We start from the raw sequence: 22,826 nt of genomic DNA, 5'->3' as shown, positions 1-22,826 counted from the left end.
CAAGTTGTAATGACATGAAAATGATAAAAACTATTGTCAGTAAAAATAACGTGATTTTTCGAGCACTTCGAAAAATATTTTCAAATAATAGTTTGTAAAATGCTATCAACAAAATAATATTGCTTTCTTACAAAAATGATAATAAAAATATTGGAAATACATAAATTTGTTCCTTCGATTTTGTGTCGGTATATTCTATTATAACATAATTCTATAAGTCGATGGTCCCTTGAATATCGAGTTATGGAGAGTCGACTGTAGTTTATATCGTAACATATATTTACTACGCAGAATTAAAAAAAAAACTGAACAACTTTGCCGAAGATAAAACCTTCAAAAAAGAGTTCCTTCTGGAAATACATATAGACGCCAGCACCACATGCTGGTTAAATTTTGAACGTATGTTCATGACTAATTCCTTATTCTCTCGAACAATTTTACCGCAGACAGCATCCTTCTATAAGTCGGGTCTCGGGTTTTCAAACCCGAACTCGAATGGTGCGGGACGGATTTGAAGGCTAGAACATTTTTTTCGAGTACGTCGGAATCGGGCTTGTAAAAATTCGGATTTAGGTGGACTTTAGTAAGAGTTATGGTAAGAGTAACAACCAAAAAGCTTCCTTATGCATCAGAAACGATGAATTTATCTATTTTTAAAAATAGGTCTTTTCTTACAAAAAATGTTTAGGTTTCGAGTCAGATTCGGATTTGAACAGCGGATTTTTTTTTCAAGTTCGGGTCAGGTCTGAGTACGGGTCGGGTCCGGGTTTAAAAAAATAAAGTAAGTCGGGTACGGGTCGTGTTTGGGCTCAAAAAATGTGAAACCCCCCTCTAATAATTAACCTCTATCGGAAATACAAATCGACGTCAAATCCACCGGGTGGTCGAGCAATTTGTGGAAGACAGCATCCTTTTAAATGACCCATAACGCGGGTACGTCATAGTTTCGTGGTGCGTTATGGAGAAAAGATATACCAGTGAACCCTAGTCATGACTGCTTCAAACGAAGAGAACAGGATGTTCGAGTAATGAAAGGAACACTTATTAGTCCTTGTTACATTTTAAACCTTGTTGAAAGTGACAAGTCGCGGTTTTCCCAGTTGCAGAGAATGATCTGACAATGATCGAGACAAGGAAAAAAATGAAGTCGAATTGAACAATTTGTTTCATAATCCTTCATTCATTTGATTCTCTAGTTTGAAGAAGTAGGAACTATGATTCTGTTGCACGGACAATATCTGTGTAATTTCTACCGAAAGTCCATATCGACGCTAGCGCCACGCAGCGGTCGAGTTCTGAACTAAATTGTATCTCAAAAGAAAGTTCTTATCCTCCTGAGCAACTTTGCTGAAGACAGCATCCTTCTATGTGCTCGCAATCTCGAGTTATCGCATAATTAGCTCCTACCGGAAGTTCATATCGACGCTAGCGCCACGCGGTGGTCGAGTTCTGAACTAAATTGTATCTCATGTGAAAGTCCTTATCCTCCTGAGCAACTTTGCTGAAGACTGCATCCTTCTATGTGCTCGCAATCTCGAGTTATCGCATAATTAGCTCCTACCGGAAGTTCATATCGACGCAAGCGCCACGCGGTGGTCGAGTTCTGAACTAAATTGTATCTCATGTGAAAGTCCTTATCCTCCTGAGCAACTTTGCCGAAGACAGCATCCTTCTATGTGTTCGCATTCTCGAGTTATCGCATAATTAGCCTCTACCGGAAGTTCGTATCGACGCTAGCGCCACGCGGTGGTCGAGTTCTGAACTAAATTGTATCCCATGTGGAAGTTCTTGGTCCCCGAAGCAAGTTTGCTGAAGACAGTACATTCCTATATGGCCTGCATCTTATACAATTTGGTGATGACTGCAGATTTCTGGACTGAGTGTACTGAAATTCCACGTGGCCAACATGGTCCCCTTCGTAGCCGATTCCCGGTGGCCACTGGATCCGGAACCGGTATTCCAGGTAGTGATCAGAATCTTGAGGAGTATATCTTTCGAATGCGGCATAAATTTCATTATTCGGTTGATATTTCGCTGATTTATAGGGGTATACATTTCTGGGTCATAATGACCCCAGTATCTTATTAAGTTGTTTTTCTTAACATCCGCGGAAGGTTAATAAAGACCCCAAATTTCTATATTATCTGGATTTGAAGATATAACGATTTCAATCTGTGGTTTCCTCGAACCGTACATAGTGCGTTCATTATTATGCGACTTCCATGTACAATTGTTGATTTTACCGTATTATAAAGGGTCATACTGTAAATAAAAACTGTCGAGTATTGTTCTTAAGAAGATTCTTGAGGAATACATTTTGGTTTGGTGTCGATAGATATCTTTGTTGCAAAATGATAGTATAAAAATTACAACTGTCGTACAAAGTACAACAGCGCGACAGCCCGAAGGTTAATAACGTGCATATAGCAGTTATTACCGAAACGTATTTAAAACCTGGATCTAAACTCAAAAGAGATCCTAACTTTTTTGTTTATCGTAATGATCGACTTGATGGGACATGTGGGGGAGTTGCAATCATCATTCATAGGCGTATAAAACATCAACTGTTTTCATCATTTGAAACTAAAGTTTTTGAAACTTTAGGTGTTTCTGTTGAAACACAGTTTGGTAAATATACTTTCATAGCTGCCTATTTGCCTATTTTTTCAATGCTCTGGACAGCAAGTTAATTTGCTCCAAACTGACTTGCATAAATTTGACTCGCAATAAGTCAAAATTTTTTGTCATTGGTGACTTTAATGCCAAACATCGGTCATGGAATAATTCTCAAAGTAATTCCAACGGCAGAATTTTATTTGATGAGTGCTCTTCAGGATATTTCTCAATTCAATACCCTGATAGCCCTACATGTTTTTCCTCTTATAGAAATCCATCTACGATTGACTTGGTCTTAACCGACTCTAGTCATCTTTGTAGCCAATTAGTTACTTATGCTGATTTTGATTCTGATCATGTCCCTGTTACATTTCAAATATCCCAAGAAGCGATTCTAAATCCTATCAGCTCCACTTTCAATTGTTTACGAGCCGACTGGAATATATATAAAACGTATGTTGACTCTAATCTTGATGTTAACATTTCTTTAGAAACTAAACTTGATGTTGACAATGCTCTTGAAACTTTAACAAATTCCATTGTTGAAGCCAGAAGCATTGCAATTCCAAAATGTGAAGTGAAATTTGAAGCCGTGATTATAGACGATGATCTTAAACTCTTGATCCGTCTTAAAAACGTGAGGAGAAGGCAATTTCAACGCACTCGCGATCCTGCTATGAAAATTATATGGCAGGATTTGCAGAAAGAAATCAAGAAACGTTTTGCTCAATAAGGAAACAAAAATTTTGAAAATAAAATTTCTCAATTGGACCCTGGCTCTAAGCCCTTTTGGAAATTATCTAAAATCTTGTAAAAACCTCAGAAGCCTATACCGGCATTGAAAGAGGAAAACAAATTATTACTAACTAATTGCGAAAAGCTTAGCTTAGCTTAGCTTAGACTGACTACACATATCAATGGTTGCTATTCCGTGATTGACCGAAGTCAGTGAAAATGCACAAAGAATCAACTAGAAGTTCGGCTGGGATTGGCCATAATCTTCTTCAGTGTGTATAATTCAGTGCCTCTATTTATACATGGTCAATAACGGCGCCGGCCACGTCCTTGCAGTCAGGTGGGATTGGGGGAAGGAATGTTAGTGTGTAACCTTTGCTATTTGGAGACCGTGTTTGCCTCTGCATCTCCACAAAGGTTACTGGGAGGGATGTTTGTTAATGGGAAGGATCGTTGGGTCACAGGATTCACTTTGATAAGCGATTAGACCATGATAAACGATTATTTGTGAGATATAAACATGCTTATATGTAAATATAATATTTTTCATTTGATATGAACAATATCTATGTAGAGAAAAATTATGCCGACACTTGAGATGACGAACCTTTCAAAGTTTGTTGAATAAAGTGAACCTTTCGGAAGTCTACACTTGAAGTGTCGAACCATTCAAAGTTTTATTTTTGATTACAAAAATAAAGGTAAAAAGAAGAAGGTGTATTGAATAAAAAAAAAAAATTTAGACGTAAATAATTTATGAATCAGAGTTTATGTCGACACTCACAGTGACGAACCATTCATATTTTTTTGAAACATCATATTTACATCTCACCGTTGTAACGATTAACGGTACAGTCATACATATTTTATAGAATAGGAACAGTAGCATGAAACGAGCTCACCATTTGATCCGTCATCGATGAGCAGCAACAATCCTCTTTCAGCTTCAATCGTTTGCTCGGCTATATAAAAGCACTCAGAGAAAATAGGCGCGCGACCCGTGATGGAAAACAACTGACGACTACTCGGGCTTTCTTGAAGCACTGCCCAGGAGCAAGCGTCAATGTTGGAAGATCATAAAGAACTAATCGAAAGCGGCACTTTTTCACTTTACTCGATCGACGCGCGACATGTTTGATCCTGCCCTCATCGCCGGCCCCCGCAGGAGCAAGCGTCAAGGTCGGAAGATCAAACACAACTAAGCAATCGCGTTTTTTTTTTTCACTTTTACTTGACCGACGCGCGACATGTTTGATCCTGCCTCCATCGCCGGCCCCCGCAGGAGCAAGCGTCAAGGTCGAAGGATCAAACACAACTAACGGATCACGCCACTTTTTCACTTTTACTTGACCGACGCGCGACATGTTTGATCCTGCCCCCATCGCCGGCCCCCGCAGGAGCAAGCGTCAAGGTCGGAAGATCAAACACAACTCTATTACTAACTAATTGCGAAAAAGTTAAAAAACTTGCTATGCAGTTTGAAAGTGCGCACAATTTTAATTTAGGACTTACTAGTCCAAAGAGTCAAGAGAACGTTTTCGAAAATGCCTGGGAGACTGATTTGGAAGAAGTGAGAACTATTATTAAAAAATTCAAAAATATGAAAGCTCCTGGCGATGATGGAATTTTCTACATCCTCATCAAGAAACTTCCAGAAAGTAGCTTATCATTTCTAGTTGATATATTTAACAAATGTTTTCAATTAGCATATTTTCCTGACAAATGGAAAAATGCTAAGGTTGTTCCAATTTTAAAACCAGACAAAAATCCTGCAGAAGCTTCTAGCTATCGTCCAATCAGGTTGCTTTCCTCCATCAGTAAACTTTTTGAAAAGGTTATTTTGAACAGAATGATGGCCCACATCAACGAAAATTCAATTTTTGCCAATGAACAGTTCGGATTCCGCCATGGACATTCGACCACTCATCAACTTTTACGTGTAACAAATTTGATCCGTTCCAATAAATCTGAAGGTTATTCTACTGGTCTTGCTCTTCTAGACATAGAAAAAGCATTCGACAGTGTTTGGCATGAAGGTTTGATTGTAAAATTTAAAAATTTTAATTTTCCAACATACATTGTTAGAATAATTCAAAGTTATCTGTCAAATTGTACACTTCAGGTTAATTATCAGAACTCCAGATCTTAAAGACTTCCTGTAAGAGCTGGTGTTCCTCAAGGCAGCATTTTGGGACCAATATTATACAATATTTTCACATCTGACTTACCTGAGTTACCTCAGGGATGTCAAAAATCTTTGTTTGCGGATGACACAGGCCTCTCCGCCAAAGGTCGAAGCCTGCGTGTCATCTGTAGTCGATTGCAAAAAAGTTTGGATATTTTTTCTTCATAGTTGCAAAAATGGAAGATTTCTCCTAATGCTTCCAAAACTCAACTAATAATATTCCCACATAAACCAAAAGCTCTTTATTTGAAACCTTCAAGTAGACATGTTGTCACGATGAGAGGGGTTCCAATAAATTGGTCAGATGAAGTTAAGTATCTAGGGCTCATGCTTGATAAGAATTTAACTTTCAAAAATCACTTTGAGGGCATTCAAGCCAAATGTAATAAATATGAAAAATGTCTTTATCCCCTTATTAATAGAAAATCAAAACTTTGTCTTAAGAACAAGCTTTTGATACTCTAACAAATTTTCAGGCCAGCCATGTTGTATGCTATACCAATATGGACTAGCTGTTGTAATAACAGGAAGAAAGCTCTACAGAGAATTCAAAATAAAATTTTGAAAATGATTCTGAGGCTTCCTCCCTGGTATAGTACCAATGAGTTACATAGAATATCCAATGTTGAAACATTGGATAAATAAAATAATATAATATAATATAATATCAAATAAAATAATAAATAATTTCAGGCAAAAATCGTTACAATCTTCTATTGCCACGATTAATGCGTTATATGTTTAGGTTAAGTTAGGTTAAGTATATTTAAAGCGTTTTTTGTTTCTCTTATAAGCAGGTGAAATCAACTCACCTGTAAAAAATCTGAACTGCTACGGCAAATGAAATGTTATGTGTTGTTAACAAAATGTTAATAAAATCTTAAATTTGTTTTACCAAATTAGGATGATAATGTTGTCTAATAACACAGAACACCTAGATATAAGAAATAAATGTAATGTTTGGAATGATACTAATAAAAAAATTAAAAAAAAAAGAAATTCTAGTTATCTGAAGTAATATATAATTCAAATACACACCAGTCATGTCGTTTATTTTAAAATATTATTGAAATTGTAATTTTATTATAATCGTCACGAAAACTCATTGGTAAGAACCAATATTGAAGTCAAGGAAGAAGATATACTTCTTGAGGTGGTGAATGGCATCCTTAACCTCCCTCAAAGTGGTGGTTAACCCAAGTAACCATAAGCACTAATAATAAGCCCTTAATCAGCATCATAGATGCGTACATGCCTTATAATAGCACCAAAAATACTTACACACCTTATAACAGCACATCCGCTGCATAGAAACCCTATTACAGCATCATTAATGCTTCTATGCCTGATGCATACAGGCATTAAATAAGCACTATATTGGCTTTATATTCGAATACAGGACATGTTTAAATGCCATCCAGTGTTTTGACAGATATACCACGTGCTTTGTATTTGCATATAGTGGTAAGAGGGAGTCAAACATAAATCTTCTCACTACTACAATTGCAGGTTTTATGACGGGGAAAAATGATGGTTTAAATTGGTCACTTTTCTTTCCAATACTATTCATCTTATGTGGCCGTAGGAGCAAAGGAGCAGGACAACAACTCAACAATATACGGGTGTCGCAGGTTCGAGACGCAAAATGAGCAATTTCATCATCATAAAACGAGGATCAAAATGTGGCAATTGCAAGTCCTCAAAAGGATGAAAACTACCAAAACGAATATATCTGATACGGAGAAGTACTATCTGTATCATTTTATTACATTGTTTGCATACTATTAGAGGTTTCCGTTGTCATTCATTCATTTATTTACCTCGTGTACCAGTTGCTTGGCCGCATACGCGAAAGCTCTTTGGCTGCGTACGCGAAAGCACAAAATATTCGCCCTAAAAACCTGTCGAAAACAACTGACGTTTCTCAGGTGGTCTTATATCAGCATTAGTTGTGCATAGAAGCACGGTTATATCTTGGCACTATAATGGCACGCTATTTCGCCTTTTCTGGCATTATAATAGCATTATATGCGTATATAAAACTGACATGCATCAAATGATTACCCTATATGCGCATGTAATGCTGTTACCGTGCCGCATTATCGTGCTTACTGGTTACTTGGGAAGCTCCCTCAAAAGGGCTGGTTGGTTAGTTGTCTTGACATTTATTGCCTGTGCTCTTAGCGCCATTCAGGTGTTCGTCGAAGTGCTGTTTCCACCTTTCGATCACCTTACGCTCGTCCGTTAAGATGCTCCCATCCTTATCCCTGCACATCTGAGCTCGCGGCACGCATCCCGCGTTGAGCTTTTGATAGAACTTACGTAGTTCTTGAGATCGGCACATCTGTTCCATCTCCTCGCATTCTGTCTCCTCCAGGCGGCGTTTTTTTTTCTCCCGAATGTGGAGGATCTGCTGTAACCGTTTTTGTCTATAACGTTCCACATACTGACCGCCCACGCTGCATTCTTCTCCTCCAGAATCTGCCTACGAACCAATCGTTCCGTCGACTCCGTCCCACGTACCCCACGTTGCTCTCAGCTGCATCGTTCTTGGCTGCTTTCACTGTTCTCGAGCAGTCCTTAAAAGGGGCTTCATCTGGCTCACCCTCTTCCGGTAATGCAGCTGCGGTACGCAGTTGCGACATCCGGTTGCTTAAGCCGCACTAGATCATACCGGGGTGGCCGTCGGTAACGTATGTTTTTAACGACGGATAGTTTTCGGCGCAGGTTAACCATCACCAGATAGTGGTCGAAGTTGATGTTAGCCCCATGATATGTCCTGATAATATTGGAGAAGTGCTGTCCAGTGGTTACATTGAAAATGAAAGTCTTTGAGTTGTCCTGCAAAAACAATATATTTAGTTTTATGATCTAGCTCGGTAATCCAGGAAATAGTCGTTTTTCATAAAACACAGCTTTTGTCTCGATTTAAAGCATTTTTCAAATCGAAACACCATACTCGTTTGGAAGTTAATATAACATATAGCAGTAATCCTCAGTCCGGTTTTTCAACAATTTGTATTTCTGGAAGTAAATAGTTTTTGCAATTACATCAATCAATGCAATAGATCCCCCTGTTTTGGAGCGTCTTGCTGGGTAGTGCTTCGTGAAGCCCAAGCAGGACAGTTCGGTTTTGCGTCGTCCGATTGATTTTGGTGACGGATTCGCGCGTTTTTGTTGCCGGAGAATTTTTTTTTCCCCCTGTTTTGGAGCGTCTTGCTGGGTAGTGCTTCGTGAAGCCCAAGCAGGACAGTTCGGTTTTGCGTCGTCCGATTGATTTTGCCGACGGATTCGCGCGTTTTCGTTGCCGGAGAATTTTTTTCCCCCTGTTTTGGAGCGTCTTGCTGGGTAGTGCTTCGTGAAGCCCAAGCAGGACAGTTCGGTTTTGCGTCGTCCGATTGATTTTGCTGACGGATTCGCATGTGTTTTCGTCGCCGGAGATTTTTTTTTTTTTTTCACCTGTTTTGGAGCGTCTTGCTGGGTACGTATTTGGGAAGGCCCAAGCAAGACGGTTTATTTTCGGGACGCCAAGAAGTTTTGCTGTCAGTGTCAGTTTTGTGTTCAGTCGAGAATGGATTACCAACTGGTGAGTTCGTTTCATGCTTATGATAACACATATTTTCTTGAAAGCGTAACTTTTATGTAATATTAAAACAAACTTTGTATGGTTCGTCACTTTATGTGTCGGCATTATGCTTTTTTCTTATACAATTTGAATATACATATATTTTTCTCTTTTTGACATTATTAAAAATTATTTATTAAAAAAAATCTTTTGAATTGTTCGACATTGTGAATGTTGACGTATTTTCTAAAACTTCTACCATATCGAGACAAAATGCACAGTAATACTCATATGTAATTTTCAAACAAACTATGTATGGTTCGTCACTACAAGTGTCGGCATTATTCATGTTTCATATAAGTTAAAATATATACATGTAATTTTCAGTTTTCGTCATTAATAAAAACATCTTTTGAATTGTTCGACATTATAGATGTTGACGTATTTTTCCAAAAACTTCTCGAGACAAAAATACAAAACTATCTTTAAATACAAGTCGTATATTTCCCCCTTGTCCATGGATCGCATCACCGACCAGAGGTGACTCCCAGATCTTTTCCTCCCTCACTAATAAACACCCTTCCCGTGGTGATTGTGGAGATGCAGAGGTATTCTCGGTCTCTAGAAGCAACAATCATTACACCCTAACATTCCTTCCCCATCCCAACTGACTGTAAGGACTTGGCCGGCGCCGTTATTGATCAATAATATTAGATCTGCTAAAATTGCACTTCGAGAGTAAGCGGAAACTCCCATCCCTTATTCATTTGGATCGTAGTGCAATTCTTACCAGTTCCGATCAATCACGGAGTAGCAACCATTGACATGTACAGTCAGTCTATGCTATGCTATGCTTTGCAATTACAGTATCGATTCGATTTTGTCAGCCTCCCTTTGAAATGAACTTTTTGTTTTTACCGCTTCTTTATAAAACTTTTTCAAAATCTAGTGAAAAAAGAATTTTGATTCTGATATAAAAAACAACAGCTCGGACATATGACTAAAACAACAAGATTGATCATTTGTAAGTTACTTGGTGTTAAGCATATGGTACTTTGTTCAGAGTATTGAACATTGAAGGATCTCTGTATACAATAGAGAAATCAAGCAAAATTGGTATAAATTATCATTAGTCATGTTTTCTTCCTGGCGTCACGCCCCAAGTGGTACCAAGCATGCTCCTAAGCTTGGTGTTTTCATATGCACTTCCACAGTTATTAACTATGAGCTTTCTTTTCAATTTACCTATTTTTGCAATTGTACAGGGGATAGGCAAAATTTTGTCTAAATTCAAATGCTTCTAACTTTTTGAAAAATTGGCGAAATTGGATGCTTCTGAAAGCTTTCGACGGTAAAATTGGTCTTGTTTAGGCAATACACTGGACTATACATATTGGCCAGCGGACACCAGAGATGTTCCGGATTTCCGGAGACCATGTCAAAAACACATTTTTTTCTGTCGCTCGTTTTTGTGTACGGTGTTAAGTTGTGTACCGTCGAGCGTGGTGAGATTGGGCCATTAGACTGACGTTGGGCCAAGATTTATACAGCAAACGAATACCAGTATAATGGAAACAATGTGGCAAGCTTCAATAATACGTTATAAATAGACGCTCCCTCTAACTATGAGATGCATCGAAACGGGCCGTCAAAGCCACTCCCTAGAACAGCTTTCCCGGAAAGCTCACAAGATTGATCAGAGCAACGATGAACGGTGTGCAAAACTGCGTGAAGATCTCGGGCGAACACTCCAGTTCGTTCGAGTCTCGGCGGGGACTACGACAGGGCGATGGACTTTCGTGCCTGTTGTTCAATATTGCGCTTGAAGGTCTTATGCGGAGAGCCGGACTTAACAGTCGAGGAACGATTTTCACGAGATCCGGACAATTTGTTTGCTTCGCGGACGACATTGATATTATTGGGAGAAAATTTGAAACGGTGGCAGATTTGTTCACCCGCCTAAAACGCGAAGCAACAATGGTGAATGCGTCGAAAACAAAGTATATGCTGGTTGGCGGAACTGAGCGCGACAGGACACGCCTAGGAAGCAGTTTACGATAGACGGAGATACCTTCGAGGTGGTGGACGAGTTCGTCTATCGAATTACAAAGTAAAAACAAGTTTTTATCAAAAATCCTCATTGTCGAAAATTCGTTTTGAAATATTTTTTTCCAAGATTTTTTATATCCTTGCAAAAAAAAATCATAAAAATGAACAAACATAATATCAGCAATCATTTTGTTGTTTAAATACTTTCAAAAAAAAAAAAAATAGAACCAGCTGTCATTGGCACAATCCTGATAGTCGAGTTGAAAAGCAAGTTTTTGTTGATTTCTCCCATATGTTAGCTGAATTTGACAAAACATTTTGTTAGCCTTTAAATGACAAATATGATTATTGTACTTTACTCAATTTTCTGTCAGAAATACAATTAGTTTCGTTGCGTGTATGATACTTTTCCGAAGCTCAAAATGATGAAGTTCGTAATTAAAATGTATGATACTCGATCGTTAGGGTCGATTTAAAATTCCATTTCGTTTCCATTTTGAATGAAAATGTTTTTTTTTTTAATAGGATGAACCTAAAAGATGCGCAATTAATGGACCCGCAAATTATTGAACTATGCTATAGAACAAATTGCTTGGTGACCCATTTGCCCCAAATTCCGCTATGGACTACATAATGAATAAACCATAAAAAAGAAAAGGCAAACAAAGTGCTGAAAGATAAAGAAGCATGTAAACAATTTGTGTGCTCCTTATCTGTTTTGCGTTTACATTCTGAAATTCAAGACACATTTCGAGCTTCGAGGCCTTATTTGTTTTGGCCTACAGCCGCGACGCTTCACAGCGACACAAGTGCATTTCATATCACTTTCCTCTTGCTGTATTTCTGCGTAGCTGTATTGAACGCTCGACGGCGGATGATGCTAGTTGGGGATAGCCCTTGAACGGATTCGAGTTAGTACCTACCGAGCGTATGGGTAGAATCCATCATAGGGTAGACTGCCCACATGGATAGTAGGGTAACGAAGTGCTGTTCGGTCGATACCTACGATGCACTGCCTGCCATCGTCGTGCAGCTACGAATGGTGAATGACAGACGACGACGACGCCATATACGCGTACGGGGTGCCTACTGCTACGTAGGATGCATACATACAGCTACGGGAATGGACCAATCAGAGCCCGTAGCGCGATCATCCGATGTCGAGTCAGCTGTGTGGTGGTGCGCGTACGTTAGCATGACTTTTTCGCAGCCCCGTTTGCCTTCTCTGCTTGGAATCGCAACGTCTGACAGCTACGGCGTTGCACGGAGGGAAAAAGTTATGATGAAAATGATTATTTTTTAGACAGTGGTTCTCAAATTTTTCGTGCGTGTAAATTTGAGTTTGTTAATTGTTATAATACAGTAGTTTACAAAGTGTTTTATAACTTTTTTTCGAAGTGTTTTTCTCTCGTTTGTTTACATCGAGACGCTGGTGGTAGTTGTGCATGCCATGTGGTCCGCGCACGTGTGTCGGTGCATCGGGGCGCGCCATTCGACGCACACATCCACCACCGCGCTCGTGTGGAGCAAACCAAGCGAGCTGTTATAGTAAAATCCAAACCAAGGCTGCCTAACATTTGGAACCAAACGCTCGGTCGCGCAGGTTGTGTGTACTTTCGTCGCCAGTTGAGAGGAAAAAAGATTTAATTCTCTAGTGCAAGAAACGTATATAGGAAAAATAAATCTCCACACTTGTCCTACTCACGATACCTGTACGACGGGTTGTTCGCTGTAAAGTCCGAGATTCGTCAATACAAATCAATCGACGGCGGGTTCAAAGCAGCAGTGGCTAGATATCTGTGGCGATTGGTATACGGTGCGGTTTGAATAGCGAAGAATTTCAGTTCAGTTTTGTAATCGCTACATCAACGAGAGTGACAACTTTGGCCAACGCTTACCGTTTTCTTTTCGGAGTTTAACACATATTGTTTGGCAAAGTTTGGTGCTTCGGAGAAGATAATTGAGGAGTGAAGAAAATTGTATTTTTGGAAACGAGTTTTTTGGAAATCAAGAGTTGAAACGTAGCAATAGTCGGAACGGGTTCCGTCTACAGAGTGAAGTGTGCAATACATTCTAAATTTTAAGGAAGATAAATTTCGGTACGCCCATTCTTGAGGGAAGCGATAGCTGTCTAAGTCCATACAAAATGAACGGATACGCAGACCTGACAACCAACCTGGAAAACAGCCGGTAAGTGAAAGTGATGGATAATTCGAAAAACTTTGTCACTTTCCTCAAGGTGCCTAAGTTGTGTGTAGGTACCCTTGGCGGTCTGCTGATTCCAAAACTCGTTGAAAAATCGTTTTCCCCTCCCACTACCAAAGTGATGTGCCACGAATTTACGCACACCGAGCGCCAAAACCTTCTCGAAGAAGTTTTTTCAATGTTGGCTGAAGGCAGGATGCGATGATGATGGCAATTTAATGTGTTGTACGGTGCACAATACTACTGTACTGAGGCCAAAAATCGAAAAAAATAAGCTGTTTGTTCTTCACTCCTTCACGTTTTCATAGGTCAAGACTTTGATTTCAAGACTGTAAAAATATGAATTTTATACACGTTCCAGTAGAATACTTAAAATACAATGGTTTCAGAATGGCCCTATAAGGCCAAAAAGTCGAATTAGTGAGCTAGTGGTTACTCGGGAAGAAATGAGGATAACATTTTGCTCCCTTCAATTGGGGTATGTTTTTGAATATGATGAATATGAAAATTGTAATGATTGAGTAGAAAAACAAACCAGTGAAGGTTCTAGCAGCAAATATTTGTAAAAAAAAGCGTGCCTTCAAAATTGTTATCGAATAACAATATATCTGCAACTACCCGGGAAAAAATAGAGAACAATATAAAGTATTGTAACAGGGCAATTTAGAACATTAAAAACACAGTACAATACAGTATTGTTTGGAACAACTCACTGAATGATATATAAGATTTTAACAATATAACGTACGGATTGTTAAGTATAGTTACAATACAATTTGATGCGTTCTCATACATAGCTTTTGAGATAACAATAAAATACACATGTAAAAAAATCGACATATTACTTTAAAAATAATGATTTGAATAGTTTTAAAATAGTTACACACTACTAAACAAATAGTTTTTGTATTGTTTCGAATGCCAATTGCTGTGTTGTTCTTCAATACACAAACAATTCAACAAAATTCAGTTTGATTGGTAGTGAAAAGAAAAGAGTTTGTTTTTTTGTATTTGTATAACTTTCATATATATATATATATATAGTTGTAACTTCTATAAAAATAAAGATTTTTCACATTGTTGCATTCCTCCGTTGAAACACAGCACAGAGCCAATGCAATCCTGTTAACCTGTTATCCTGACAACAATCTTGAGAGTGTTATTAGTGGAAAACAGAATTCATTTGGCATTTTCTGATAACACTTTTTATTCAGATAATGTATAAAATGATTTATGACCGCTTGGTAGAACAAATGGACCCTCTGTGCGGTGGAAGTTGGCTTTGGGGAGTCGGAGAGTGGTTTTCCCCCCGTTGTCTGCCGAAGTTGTCTCAATAGCGCACACAATACCGTACAGTAGATCACATACACGCGCTAAATCATCATAGAAGTGGTATATCGCGACGACGACGATCGATGCCGCGGCATGCCGTCATTCGTTGTTGGCCCAGTGTGGATGGCAATAATAATCGTTAATCGGAGTGCTATAAAATTGCATGAAGCACCACATCACCGGAATGACTTTTTTCCGAAATGACTGATTTCGGCGTTCTGATAGGGGGAGGTGACCAATTCGGTAACATTACGTGGAGGAATGTGGCAATTTCAAGTTCATTCGAGGTGTGGTTTGTTCTGATTGATGTTTACTGAGTTGACGACTATGGATTGTTTTGAAGCTGAGACTTGAAATATTTTTCAAATTTTCACTCTGGTTTCTAATCTAATCTTACTTAGTGCTTGCACAGCCAATATTGGAAAGCATCCTGTCCTGTTTTACTCAAAAATTGAACCCATGTGGAAATAAAATTTGCAAAAACTTAACATAGGTATTTGGTATATAAATGGCGAAAGAAGAGGATGTTACATAAAAATATTACTCATTTCACAAATTTTCTAAAATATATTGGTAAAATCCGACACTGTATGTTCGAAATATTCGATGACCCTTTCAGTATATTTTAAATTTAAATCATAAAACGTGGACATCAATCATAACGCTAGTATAATTGCTTAAACATGGGAAAATGGAAAATTTTCGAAGGAGAAATTTGAACATTACGTCCCCTGAATTTATGCGTTGTAGAGTTCTTCAAGGTATACTGAGAACAGATAATTTGGAAATATAAAAACAATTGCTATGGCAAAATTTCGCAGAACAATAAACACGTTTTGATATTAGACACAAAAATCGGACATTTTTCAACAATCTCAACAGCACTCCAAATAAATGTTGGCAAAGGTACAAATTTCTCTCAAATTTTGCAATAATCCTATTTCATCCGTATGAAATCATAAAACATCGTAACGATGTAAAATTTGCAACACAAAAAAGCGTTTCATAGATATCTTATATGAGCTCCGGAAAATTTCGAAAAAAAAAACAGAAAGTTTTTAGTTATAAACTTGTTGACATACTCAAACAGTGTAAGGATGTCAAATACCGTTTAAAACATCTTCAAAGTGAAGAATTAGCTCCATTTTTCCGAATGGGACCGGTTGAGCTTGACTTGGTTGAGATTTAGCACAGAAGCAGTGGTTTAGATGGAAGAACATCAACGAAATTCATAATTGAATCATTCACAAGAAAGGACTTGGGCTAGAAAATATTGCGGGCCAAATTAAGATATCAAGGGTACGGGTCTCATAAATATAAAAAAAGACACGGACACCGTCTTCAGCCATTTAGCTGCACAGACTGTAACTTAACACTAGACAACGGACAAGCATGCTCCAGTGGCACAGCCGAGAAACATGCCTGACGAAAAGTTTCAATGGCTGAAGCGGGAATCGAACCCACACCCCATGACACGATGCGCTTAAGTGCCTGACGACATTAACCGCACGGCCACGAAGCCCACAAAAAAATATACAAAAAAATATGAATATAATCTTAATGTTTTGAGGTTATAGCGTTCAGTCTTCAACAAAACTCCAAAACGGACTTATGCTTACATCCGACGTTTCAAACACATGTATTATGTCTTTCTGATGAAAGAAGCAAAAAAAAAGGCATGGGTCCGAAACGTCGGATATAAGCAGAAGTTCGTTTTTGAGTTTAATTGAAGGCCATAACCTCAAAAAATCAACATAACAGTCCTACCTCCAAGAAAATATAAAGAAAATAGCAATGCAAGATAATAACTTATGATTCTCCACGAAATTCTTATCGAAATACTGGATTTCCTACTCAGTTTCTGTGGATTACTGTCGGAGTTCTGAGAAATCCTGGTAAGAACCTGGGAACTTACAGTAGAGTTTTGAGCATAATAAACTAATTCTAGTCAATTTCTTCAAATTTCCGTAGATATTATCTGAGAATTTCTAGTCATGATGATGATGATGATTATTTAGCCACCATCAGCGCAAGGATTACCTATGGCTGCAGAATCATATCGGGATGGAATGATCTACCTGATGGTTTGTTGTAGCAGGGCTAGTTAATATCTTTGAAGACTTTCGGAAGACAACACTAAGGCTGTTTTCTCATGACAAAAGGCTGGCGACCCCACGCACTTTCATCCAGTCAACAGTTCAATTAACTCCCTTATGCTACCCCTCCTCAATACCCAATATATAGTAATATATCATATATAGTGTTATTATACTGCTTCGCGACTAAAAATGGATGAACCAACGTGCGAAGTTCGATTTTTGACCAACTTCGCCGCGTCGCGAGTCACTTCGCTATAGTGCGCATCTATGCCCGTCACCGTGTGCATTATGCGCATTATTGAGAATCGAGTTGCGACGTGGCGAAGTTGGTCAAAAATCAAACTTCGCACGTTGGTTAACCCATTTTCTAACGCGAAGCAGTATAAAGTATCCTGTAGTTCGAAATTGTAAAATCTGCTTCAACCAGCTCTATCAAATTCCCAGGGTAGACTAACAAGAACCCATTTTTCAGTTAACAAGTTTAGTTATGATCACCAGAGTAGTGAAGTATCTGAGAATTTCTAGTCATGACTAGAAAATCATGACTTGGTTTTCCTTGCGATATCCTAGGGATTCCTATCTGGGTCTAGTAGTTTTTTGACTAGATTCTGCGAAAGTCTAATATGATTATGGGTATTTCTAGTGTGCCTCAGGAAATTCGATGGATTCTTGAGGATATTACATTAGATTTACATGGGGCTGTAAGGTTTTTTTTTTGCGGTATCCCGAGAATGTTCCCAGATAACCAGAAGTCGCACATGAACTTACGCAAAAAGTCGTTTACTACAGTGAGAGGCAAAATAAAGTGCCCACCTTACCAGTTTTCGAATTTCTCTCATTGATTTGGTTCAAATTAAAGTTAACACACCTAAATCTTTTGTGATATTTTATTTTTGATGTTCTTTTAAAGTTGCACTTACGAAATTTTGATTAAAAAAAGAATTTTACTTAAAGAAAAAGAAAATCAATTTGTATTGAAAAAAAAGTAGTGACAAAAATAAGTGCCCACTTCCTTCTTGGCCCCAGAAAAGATGATTTAAGAAAAATAAAAAGCAATTTAATAGTTAATGTGTCCTCCTTTGGCCTTAAGGACTTGCTGGAGGCTCTTCGGCATGCTTTTCACCAGGTTTTGTAGGTGTTGTGGATCTAGTTCTTCCCAGGCGCGCTCCAAGGCTTCAAAATAATTATTTTTGTTGGTAACACCAGTTTTTTCAACCCTAGCATCGAGAATCGCCCACAAATTCTCGATGGGGTTGAGGTCTGGGCTTTGTGGAGGCCATTCCAGCGGTTTAATCCGACAAGACCGGAAGAAAGACTTGGTCTTCTTTCCAGTATGCTTCGGGTCGTTGTTCTAGAGAAATATGAATTTCTCTTCAAGGCCCGTCTGGATCAGCGAAACCTCCAGATTTTCCAGCAAGATGTTAATGTAGGAATCTGCCGTCATTATTCCGTCGATTTTCACGACGCTTCCTACTCCACTCCATGAAAAACACCCCCAGACCATCACATTTCATCACATCACACTTCCATGCGTCACCGTTCCTTGGATGTGGCGCTCCTGAAGCTCGAGCTGTCTAACCGAGAGCGGCGGGCTCGTGTGTGATGCAGAGCACCACATCCAAGGAACGGTGAAGCATGGAGGAGGAAATGTGATGGTCTGGGGGTGTTTTTCATGGAGTGGAGTAGAAAACCTCGTGAAAATCGACGGAATAATGATGGCAGATTCCTACATTAACATCTTGCTGGAAAATCTGGAGGTTTCGCTGATCCAGACGGGCCTTGAAGAGAAATTCATATTTCTCTAGAACAACGACCCGAAGCATACTGGAAAGAAGACCAAGTCTTTTTTCCGGTCTTGTCGGATTAAACCGCTGGAATGGCCTCCACAAAGCCCAGACCTCAACCCCATCGAGAATTTGTGGGCGATTCTCGATGCCAGGGTTGAAAAAACTGGTGTTACCAACAAAAATAATTATTTTGAAGCCTTGGAGCGCGCCTGGGAAGAACTAGATCCACAACACCTACAAAACCTGGTGAAAAGCATGCCGAAGAGCCTCCAGCAAGTCCTTAAGGCCAAAGGAGGACACATTAACTATTAAATTGCTTTTTATTTTTCTTAAATCATCTTTTCTGGGGCCAAGAAGGAAGTGGGCACTTATTTTTGTCACTACTTTTTTTTCAATACAAATTGATTTTCTTTTTCTTTAAGTAAAATTCTTTTTTTTATCAAAATTTCGTAAGTGCAACTTTAAAAGAACATCAAAAATAAAATATCACAAAAGATTTAGGTGTGTTAACTTTAATTTGAACCAAATCAATGAGAGAAATTCGAAAACTGGTAAGGTGGGCACTTTATTTTGCCTCTCACTGTAGTACGAATTACATCACATCCGCATATCACGATGAATACAATCGTCTTATTGACGAGTTACCTCGTATAAAACGATATTTTCTGAGTTCATACGTGTATTTTGTATCGTACACACGTATAGAGTATGTCGAATCAATCCGTAGCAGCTATCATATCAGCTTTGTTATCGTAGATTAAGTAGCGTATGGTAACTGATGAATTTGCAATAAGATCATAATTTTCAAAAAAATGAACGCATATCGCCTCCACGTTTATACGTATAAGGTCTTTGGAAGACAGCTTATACGGAATCTTTGCACAAATAAGCGTCACGTAATGCAAAAGGTGATTTTGTTCCACGTACAATCTGGTTATGTAGGTATAATTGGTTCATGAGGATGCTACATGATATTTGGCGATCATTGAGCGTCCTGTGGAACCCTGGTGGGAGACTTTAAATTTTTAGTTGTATTTTGAGTATTTTCAGCAGGATCTCTAAGATTTTGAACAGCAATGGCGGAATCTAAAGATTCCATATGGATTTTTCAATATTTCCAACGGGCTCTCAGGATTTTCTATCTGAATTGTTAACGAGATCCTGAGGATTGTCAGTGCAAACCTGAAGATTTCTAATGTGCTTTAGAATCCTAGCGAGCTCCTGTAGATTCCTAACAAGTAATTGAAGATTCTTATCGGGCTCTTGTTGTTTTATAGCTGGATTCTGTGAATGCGTTAATTTCATGAGCTTCATAGCCTCTATAACAAGCTCAACACGAGAAGGGTTGGCAGTCTTATGGCTATTGCTTCTGCTTCCCAAGCAAAGAGTCGTGGTTTTAATCCCAAACTCCGCCCTTTCTCATATTTGTAACATTCTCCCCAACTCTCTTCCTCTATCTCCCTGCATTATCCTTGAAATTGACTTCAAGTATCAATCGACTTAACCGCTAACTAAAGTGGTATCCTCGAATACCTTATCCATCACTAACAAAACACTACTAATTCCAAGGTAAAGCTTGTCCACATTAACTTTTTTTTACACCAAAATAATGGCAGCAATTCTTTTTACATAATTCAACAAAAAGAATGGTTTTTATCAAACTAATAGAGTTCTATCCACATAATAAACACTTGATTATGATGTTTATCCTTCATTCTGTAAAATTACCGAACTTTCTGTGGTACAACCGCCATCTGCTTCCGTAGGATATTCTTCCATGGTGCCGTTTCTCCATCTTCTCTTGAAATCATCGATAGTACTTTTTTCTAAGTTTCGAAAAGTTTCTGCACAACTAGAGCCCAGAACCCTCTCTATTGGACGAAGTACTGGACAGCTTGATGGACTGGCTGTTTTGGCACGTCATTGATCTCTTGTACTTTATACCATTCCAGGACGGATTTTGCATAGTGACAATTGCCCAAATCAGGCCAAAACAGAGCTGGAGAGTCAGTTTTTTAGACATTCGTTTTCGTATATATCCTCATTGATAGTGTCGGTAGAGACGAAACATTTAGATTTTCGACCACAACTACATATGACCTGCCAAATCAAATACTTCTTTGGGAATTTGGACACTTCTTTGTCTGAAAATGGTCAGCAACAGCGTGCCTTTCCATTGTGGTATAAAAGCCAGACCCGTACAAAATTATTGCAGAAGAAAATTTTTGCAAAAAAATTAGTGTAATTTCTTAGCCCGATTTTTTTAGGTGAATTTTTGTCATCGCGGTTGCGCACCTTTTTCACTTTGTACGTCTTCAGTATTCAGCCCCTGCTTCACCCTTTGTACGTATGATTTTATCTTCCTAACTTTACAAGCCACATTTCGCACAGAAAGACTGGGACTTTTCTCAATAATGGCTACCACCTTCCTATCCATATTTCGGGAGCTTACCTTTCGATTTGTTCCACTTCCAACCTTCCGTTCCACAGTCAAGCGCTGGTCAAATGATTTGCAAACACTAAATACCTACGGTACTTTTCGGTAGCTTGGCAAATTCGCGTACCGATAAATTTGGATTTTGCTGCCGTTCGAAAAAAAAATGCGTTCGCGCACTTCACTTGATTCGACGCCATTTCAGTGAATGTTACAAGAATGTAAACATGTTGTACGACGAAATACAGTGAAGAGTTTCAGTTATCATATAAGTGAAATGTTTCAGCGATCCGTGAAATAATTTAAGAGCTACACTGAACAAAACAGTGTCCGAAATTTATCGTGGACAGGCTTTAGCTGTGGGAATTGCAAGAGATTCTCCGGTTTTCTAGAACAGCTATCTAATAAACATTTTTTCCTCTCCCCGATGGACATAAGGACGTGACCGGCACCGTTATCATTCTAGAAATATAAAGGTTGTGTCGAAGATGAGTTTCATCTGAAGGATTCTCTGCATAATCACGGAGTAGCAACAACGAAGAAACTGTTTGTTCCATCATTAGATCTTTAATCGTTTGATCGAATCTGGAGAATTTCCAGCAAGATCTTATGAATTTTCAGCAAGATTTTGGGAATTCATAGCTGGAAGATTCCCAACCAGTTCCTGTGAAATCCTTAGAAGATCATGAGTATTTCTAATATGCTCCTGAGATTATCAGTGGATTCTTGAAGATACTGACCGGGATCTGGGGATTTATAACGTAGTGGGTTCTTGCGGGATTTAGAGAATTTGTAGTTTGTAGGATGCCGCATGAAATCTGAGATTCTGAATAGGTTCTAAGCGGAATCTGGAGTCCTTGGAATACCTAATAGACTTTCGGGGATTTTAATCTACAAATTCTAAGCGATATCCACGAAATTCATAGCGGGATCTTATGATTTCCTAGCGGAATCGTTAAGGGTAGGACAACACCTAGAGCACCACTGCCTTATGGCTGGTACGCTGATCATAAGTACTGTGCAAAAGGATAGGACAAGAAACGGTCAAGGAATGATTCCGCTACCGAAATTACTTGAGCTGTACGTAGCTAACAAGTAGAGCTGATTTCATAACGTGGGTAACGCCTGCCGTACAAAGTTTGTACTACAAACCAAATAGAGCTGTCACTTTTCCGTACTGAAAAATGTGCCGTTCAATTATTCCGCAAGTATAATGTCGAATAAGTTTTTGAACCTAGGTTGGAACTGGCGAAACACGTTCTGAATCACAGTTTCAACCCCAACCCGAATTAGATTCGACCGAACTACAATTTGTTTGACGTTGGTTTGTTTATGTTTTGATCACCTACCCAGTTCTTAAAAACGAAAACAACATAATTGACACTTCGCTCATACTGGATCAGCTGTCAAAATTACTTTGGTTAAAACTAGAAATTTTACGTGAGCGCTTTCAGGTGCATACCAGACATAATAATACAACTACAGTACTGATCCGATTTTGTTTGCTCCATTTTGCTGAAAACTTTTTCTTCTCGCCGTTTCTTGATTGAATTTTCTCCAAATCTTTATGATTTCTGTTCATGTACCTATGAATTTTCTTTGTAAATGACAACAGTTTTAGTGATAATTTTGGCAAGAAAGAAAGAGAAATCGATCACTGCAGATACGCATGTATGATACTAAAGGCGAGAATTTAAAACCAAATTAAGAAGCCCTTTTCAACAGACCATTCTCGCGGATCTATGCAACAATGTCATATCCTCTGTCACTCTGTTTCGATTATAACAGTGAAATACTAACGCTTTTGGGAAGTTCCTCA

General features: G+C 38.6%; 1 protein-coding gene across 1 annotated transcript in view; it reads left to right on the top strand.

The window, feature by feature from the left end:
- Positions 1–12,706: 12,706 nt before the first annotated feature.
- The window catches only part of LOC5568876, a 60,448-nt gene continuing 50,328 nt past the window's right edge, over positions 12,707–22,826 (top strand). Inside the window, exon 1 of the mRNA XM_021842692.1 lies at positions 12,707–13,340. Within this exon, the coding sequence (XP_021698384.1) occupies positions 13,297–13,340 (44 nt within the window). The 5' untranslated portion in view covers positions 12,707–13,296. The remainder of the gene's footprint in view (positions 13,341–22,826) is intronic.

Source organism: Aedes aegypti, chromosome 2 (assembly GCF_002204515.2).
Source record: "Aedes aegypti strain LVP_AGWG chromosome 2, AaegL5.0 Primary Assembly, whole genome shotgun sequence".
NCBI lineage: Eukaryota > Metazoa > Arthropoda > Insecta > Diptera > Culicidae > Aedes > Aedes aegypti.
This window is presented reverse-complemented; position numbering and strand designations above follow the sequence as displayed.